This window comes from Sciurus vulgaris (genome assembly GCF_902686455.1).
Source record: "Sciurus vulgaris genome assembly, chromosome: 1".
Classification (NCBI taxonomy): Eukaryota; Metazoa; Chordata; class Mammalia; order Rodentia; family Sciuridae; genus Sciurus; species Sciurus vulgaris.
This window is the reverse complement of record NC_136461.1, coordinates 89,582,101-89,589,654: the sequence shown is the minus strand read 5'-3', so window position 1 is coordinate 89,589,654 and position 7,554 is coordinate 89,582,101. Positions and strand designations below refer to the sequence as shown.

Here is a 7,554-nt window from a genome sequence, read left to right as displayed (position 1 = left end):
AAACTTACCAAGCTGAATGTTTCTTATCCACACTGATTGTTTTGTTTCTTTTAAGATTTTCTCAAAATAAACTCCAGCAAAGCCACTTGAAAAACATGCTGTAAGAACTGCCATGAGGCCTACAAATTGAGAGCCAGCTGAAAGTTCCTTAGAATCAATCTCTTGAGAATCTGAGGGCCACTGAATAAAAATAAAATTGAAGTTTACTTCCTATAATACTTTAATACTGTACAAAGTGCACATTAAGAACCCACTCTTAGAATCATTTGATTTTTCTCCCACATTAACAATATATTACTATTACAACTTATAATTTCAAAAAACACCCTAAAGGACAATAAGTATTTATATTTTACCTCTTACAGAGACCAATCTATTACTTTAAGATAATCTGTTAAAGTTTAATTTTTTTGTGTGCTGGGGAGTGGTATAGCTCAGTGGTAGAGCACTTGCTTGGCATGCACAAGGCCCTGGGTTCAATCCCTAGCACCACCTATTAAAAAAAGATTAAGCTGGTCACAGTGGTGCATACCAGTAATCTCAGCTACTCAGTTGAGGCAGGAGGATACAAAGCTCAAGGCCAGCAAGGCAACTTAACAAGACCCTGTCTCAAAATAAAAGATTAAAAGGATTGGGATACAGCTCAGTGGTAGAACACTCCTGGGTTCAATCCCTAGTACTCCCCCCTAAAAATGTTTAATTTTTTATAGATTACCATTTCAAATATAGGTATATGAAAGTATAAGACTCTTACATGCTCTCTGTTCCCTCAGCAAAAGCTTAGATAACTGGAAAGAGACGTACTAAATCAAGTATAACAACAGGAAGCTGTTGGAAGGGGAACCCCAAACACAGGGGAATATGGTCCATCAGAAAACGAAGGAAAACTTGGGTTCACAAGAAAGGAAATGTGTTTCAAAATGTCCAACACAGGGACTCCAAGGTCATAAATCAGGTATGGTACTCTATGGCTTATATGTTACTGACATATAATCATTTGACACCTTGTAACTGCTGTTTTCTTTAACATCTATTTCTTCACTCCTCTGATTTATCTTCTATAGCTAAACTTTTTTTATGGGGCAGGAAAGAAACCTAATTCATTCTTTTTAGATATACATGACAGTAGAGTATATTTTGACTTTTATATATATATGGAGTATAACAGTGTAATTAGGATCCCATTCTTCTTGTTGTACATGAGGTAGAGTTTCATTGGTTGTGTATTCATATATGAACATAGGAAAAGTTACGTCCACTTCATTACTACTGTCTTTCCTAGTCCCATCCACCCTCCCTTCCCTTCATTCCTCTTTGTCTAATTTAATGAACTTCTATTCTTCCCTCAACCCCACCTTATTGTGTATTAGCATCCACATATAAGACAGAACATTCAGCCTTTGGTGTTTTTGGAACTGGCTTATTTCACTTAGCATGAGTCTCTAGTTCCAATCATTTACCAGCAAATGCCATAATTTCATTCTTCTTTGTGGCTGAGTAATACTCCACTGTGTATATATACTAGTTTTTTTTTTTTTTTTTAATCCATTCATCTGTTGAAGGGCATCTAGGTTGGTTCCATAGTTTAACTATTGTGAATTAAGCTGCTATAAACATTGATGTGGCTGCATCACTAAGTAGGCTGATTTTAAGTTCTTTGGGTATAAACTGAAGAGTGGGATAGCTGGGTCAAATGGTGGTTCCATTCAAGTTTTCTGAGAAATCTCCATACTGCTCTCTAGAGTGGTTGTACCAATTTTTAGTCCTGCTAGCAATTTATGAGTGTACCTTTTCCCCTACATCCTCACCAACATTTATTGTTGCTTGTATTTTTGCTAATTGACATTCTGACTGGAGTGAGATGGAATCTCACTGTAGTTTTAATTTGCATTTCTCTAATTGCTAGAGATGTTGAACGTTTTTTCATATATTTGCTGACTGATGGTATTTCTTCTGTGAAGTGTCTGTTCAGTTCCTTTGCCCATTTACTGATTGGGTTGTTTTTTTGATGTTTTTTGAGTTCTTTGTATATCCTGGAGATTAATCTGAAGTACAGATAGCAAAGATTTTCTCCCATTCTGTAGGTTCTCTCTTCACATTCTTGTTTCCTCTGCTGTGAAGAAGCTTTTTGATACCTTCCCATTTATTGATTCTTGATTTTACTTCTTGCACCTTAGGAATCTTGCTAAGGAAGTCAGTTCCTAAGCCAACATGCAGGTGCAGGGTCTCTGGTCTAATACCTAGGTCCTTGATTCACTTTGAGTTTTATGCAGGGTGAGAGATAGAGGTTAAATTTCATTCTACTACATATGGATTTCCAGTTTTCCCAGCACCATTTGTTGAAACTATACTTTTCATGGCTACCAGAGACTTCTCAAGATGTTACATAACTTGTAATAACAAAACTGTTTATTTCCTACTTCACTGCAGCACTGAAAATATCGATTACTAATTCCTTTCCTCTTGAAACTGCCTGCTTTTTTTCTTGGTCCTTTCTTTCCAATCATCATATCTACGTTACTCAATAGACTTCCTGTGAGAATGGAATGTTCTTATATTTCTTCTGTCCAATAGGGTAACTCTATACACATGTGGCTGCTAAGCACTTAGTAAGTAGATAATGTGACTGAGGAACAGAAAATTTTAATTTTACTTAGCTATAGGTATTAAATTTAAATAGCCATGTGGGGCTTATAGCTACCTCTACTGACAGAATAGCTCTACAGCACAGCTTACACTCATCTCTCCTAGCTGGAGAGTTGATTCACAGAAACACTGACATCTCTTCTGACCTCAAGTCCAAGATTTCAGTTGCTGCTATTCAGAAACTTGTTATCTCCTTAAAGACAATGTGACTAAAATTTACTTGTCTTTCCCCAAAACACATACATTTTGATGTCTTTATTACTATTAAAAATGTCACCATTCAAACCTATCTTTTATTCTCCTTGAATTCCATTCCCTCTAATATTTATTAGTCTCAAACTCATACAGTCTTACCTCATTACAAGTTTTTGTTTTTTTTTTCCCCCCTGCCAGGGGTGCTTTATCACTAAGCTACATCCCTGGTCCTTTTTATTTTTTATTTTGAGACATGGTCTCATTAAGTTCCTGAGGCTGGCCTTGAACTTGCTTCTTCCTGTCTTAGCCTCTAGAGTCACTGGGATTATAGGCGTGCATCACCACACCTGGCTGCTCATAACACCTCACATATCTCTGCTTATAGGATATTCCAATTCCACTAACTGGCCAATATAGTTTCCTCTCAGGCTAACTGCCTTCCATTCCTTCAACCTTTTTCTCCACCAGTGTGCCCTGCAATCTACAGGATTTCCCTTTCAATCCCCAGTGAAGCCTTAACAGCCTAATGTGGTCAAATCTAAGCTCCTAGCCTGATACTAAACACCATATATAATATGGTACCAATGTGTATTTTGTAATCTCATCTTCTGTAACCCTTTGTTCCAAGCAAGTAAGTTTCTTGCTATTACTTAACCTAACTTGTGCTTATCCACAACTATCTATCTGTACTTAAAAAAAAAAAAAAAAATCCCTATTTCTGTAATGCTTTTTCTGGTGCTTCATACCTGCTGAAACCGGTTCTGCCACTACTAGTTTGATAATCTTGAGCAATTTAGTTAACCTCAGGGAGCTTCAACTCTTCTTCCTCAAGTTGAAAAGAATATTTACCTTAAGAGATTATAACATATAATATAGAAGAAGCATCAAGTAGGGTGCCTGGCATATAAATATTTAATATGTGGATTTCATATAACTATTATCTTTTAAAACCTAATTTAAATCCAACTTCATCCCTGAAGCTTTCCCAGAAGTGATATGTACTTTCAATGTATACAAATCATTTAAAAAACAATCATTTGTAAAAACAAATGTCATTGTTTTTTTCTGATCTTAAACTATATTTAAATATGGCTAATTAGACACTATAAATAGAAGGAAGTGAAACACAGCTCCTGCTTTCTAGGAACTTAAGTTGTAATGGTAAAGACAAGTGTACATAAGCATATATGAAGTACTAGAAAAGAGCTATGTACAAAGTAATATGGTAGCAGAGAAAAAGATATAAAGCTCAGTTTGGTATGTTTGGAAGGTATTCTAGTAGATGTTACTACTCAACTGAGTCTTTTTAAATAAACAAAAGGGACTGAGGGTGTAGCTCAGTGATATAGTGCCTGCCTAACATGTGTAAGACGCTGGCTTGAATTCCCAGCAAAAAACAAATGTGAAAGGGGAGAAATCATTGGATGCACAAGAAAGAGAATAAATAAATGCATAGATGCACAAAATAGCCTCTATAAGCAGAGAAATTGTAGAAGCTGAGTGTGAAATGGGGAGCAGCAGAAATGAGCCTAGACTGGAAGACATAATCAGGAAGTTCTATTTTGTCATGCTAACCATTCTGGTTCTGAAACTTCTATTATTTGTCTTCATAGTTTCTGTCAAATCCATCTTTCATTAGAATCATTAATTAGTTGATATTTTAATTTAAAATGCTGTTTAAAACTTAATGCCTACTTAGCTTATATTAGGCAATATCTATAAAAACATGGATTTGATAGTTATATTTTTATAATACCCATTTAAAATAAGTCATTAAAAATCTTTACTCAAGATAAACATTACACTGGTGAAAATGACAGGGATCTTCTGGGTGGCAAGGAAGTGATCTAATTTGACTCATTTTAAAACATATCATAGTGGTGACTAAGTAAAGGCTGAATTTAGGGAGATGGGTAAGACTGGAGTTAAAAAACAAACAACAACAACAAAAAAACAGTAGGTAAAGTCCACGTGACAAAGTATGAACTAGGGAAGTATGATAATAGAGAAACAAGGACATAATCAAAAAGATTCAGAAAGCAGAATTAATAAGGTCTTAGTGACGAGATGGGCAGAAGAAAGCATCTAGGACAGCTTCTAGATTGAGTAATGATTGGAAAAAATAAAAATAAGAGCAGGTCTGGTGAGGAAGTAAGTAAAGTTTAATTTTAGATATGTGGAGTTTATGTGATCTACTGAACAACCAAATAAAGATAGTCAATAGACCTTTCAATATACAAATCTGAAACTACAGATGTTATATAACCAGAGCTGATGACACAAACTGAGGAGGCATCAGCATATCGGTGTTAAAACATACACACAAACTGCAGAACATATGAAATCTCCACAAAAAGGATATAACTTGCAAGAAAAAACAAACCTATAAACAACCCCATTATCTAAAGTGAGTATCAAGAAGAGAACTCCATGAAAGAAACCAATAAGGAATGAGAATCAGAAAATATTGTGAAGCTGAAAAGACATTAAGGAGGTAGCCAATAATCTCAAATACTCTACATATCCAGTAAAAATCAGGTCTATTTAATATAGTGTCTTATTTCCTTAACCAGATTATTCATTTCTTCGCTTTTCTTCTTTCGTAGTGCCGGGGACTGAACCCAGAGCCTCATTCATGCTAGCCAAGTGCTCCGCTGACCTATATCCCTAGTACTTTTTATTATATTTTGAGATGGGGTCTCACTAAGTTGCCTGGGCTGATCTGGAACCTGCAGTCCTTTCGACTTAGTCTCCTGAGGAGTTGTGATTACTCATTTCTTTAAGTAGGTAATTTTATTTTTATTTATTTCTTTGAATCACTGATGACATCAATGTAGCATTCTGCAAGAAGGAAGTCCTCAAAAAATGTCAGCATTTATTTGCCTCAACAAATAAAAGAACCATGTTCTCCAAGCAAACTAAATAAAGTTTCAAGACTGTGATAAATATGAAAGGTATACTTATCTTCAATAATTACCTGTACAAAAGCAACTCCTGTCATCAGAATTACTAGAGAGAGCCATTGGTATACACCTAATTTTTTACTAAGCATAGACACAGAAAATAATGCTGTTGTAAGAATTTTCAACTGATATGTGACCTGAAAAAGAAAACAGCAATATTTTTAATGGTTGTTTATTTCTTACTTAAAAGGACAATACAAATTAATTTCAAGTACCTGGTAAGTAGCTGCATCTAGATTTGATAGTGCCACATAGAGTAAATTATTCTGAAGAGTATATATCCCTGATGGAATAGCAAGTTTAAGTGTTTCCATAGGTTTATTAAGAATTTCATCATGCAGTACTCGATTCAGTGCTCTTAGACTACATTCTAGAATAAACAAGTAAAATGGAAAAAAATCAATAATTAGGTAACGCTGAGCAAATTGTACGTCCATTCTCTCAAGACCTCAATTTCCTCATTTGTTTAAAAAAAAAAAGGAAACTGAGCTACATGTTAGGATGCTTTCAGGTCTAAAATATACTTTTGTCATGCTAATTTTTCAAATGTTAAGTATTATAAGGTAGCCTATTTAGAAGAGTATATTCTTATACTCTTTCTGATATGTAACCAATTTGTTCATATATCTACACACACACATACACATTTATGATAACCAAAGGCTCAAAGTATTAACACGTCAATCAAGTATCCTTGCTTTACTATAGTAACATTATAAAAATTTATATTCTGTACACTTCATTTATAATCAGCTATTTGTACAATTAATAATTATGAAAACTTCAATCATGAAAAGAAGGTAAATCAGGGGGTAGGTTTGGCTGCAAACCATGGAAAACCCAAATAACAGTAGCTCAACTTGTCTCACATAGCATGAATCCAAATCTCATGTTTCTATAGCAGTTTAAGGAACTAGGTTATCTCAATATGCAAATATATTGGCTTTTTACTTTCACAGTTTTCATCTGTTGTCTCTGCATGATATCTAACAGGTTCGCCAAATGACTAATGAACCTCTGGTTCTTGTTTCATGCAGCAAGAAGGAAGAGTGACAACAGCTTTGTAGGTATCTTACTCTCATTTCTGGAATATGTTACATTAGCTACACCTAGCTATCAGAGAGCTGGGAAATCAAGTTTTTTCCTTGATTTTATCCACATTAAAGACAAAAAGAAAATACAGAAAGGAATTAGAAACAGACTTTGAGCTAACCTACAATATTAATCACACACACAGTCCAAAGAACTCTGATATATGAATCTCTCCAAAAATGAGAAATTCTAAGGAATGCTACCACTTTACCAACAATGACACTTTGCAGATGATTTTCTCTCTAATATAAAATAGGAAAATTTTAATTATGAAAAATTTTTTTGAAGTGAAAGAATTTTAAAGATTGACACCTGTTACCTACCCTTTTCTCAATCCAAAATAGTAAAACTAAAATAAAAACTGAAATATTGGGCTGGGGACATAGTTCAGTTGGTAGAGTGCTTGCCTAGCATATACAAGTCCCTCAGTTCAATCCCCAGCACCACCAAAAAAAGAAATATATAAATAAATAGAACAAAAAGTGAAAATTTTTTTACTTTATCAGAAAAGATCTAAAATATTAGCTTATGTTTTAAATTTCAAATTAAAAATTTAAAGAACTGATGCTGTCCTACACTTTTCTCACAAATACTTTAGTAAAGGCTGTACTCCACATTCCTGCCAATTTCCGGTATTGTTACACCTTTTATTTTTGTC

General features: G+C 34.4%; 1 protein-coding gene across 3 annotated transcripts in view; it reads right to left on the bottom strand.

Annotated features, from left to right (window-relative positions):
* Nucleotides 1–7,554, bottom strand: part of SLC35A3 (solute carrier family 35 member A3) — a 48,857-nt gene that overhangs the window by 21,071 nt on the left and 20,232 nt on the right. For all 3 annotated transcript variants that reach the window (XM_079110888.1, XM_079110886.1, XM_079110887.1), the window contains 3 exons: nucleotides 6,020–6,174; nucleotides 5,819–5,941; nucleotides 9–180 (listed from right to left, as the gene is read on the bottom strand). In XM_079110888.1, coding sequence (XP_078967014.1) covers nucleotides 9–180; nucleotides 5,819–5,941; nucleotides 6,020–6,174 — 450 coding nt within the window. The remainder of the gene's footprint in view (nucleotides 1–8; nucleotides 181–5,818; nucleotides 5,942–6,019; nucleotides 6,175–7,554) is intronic.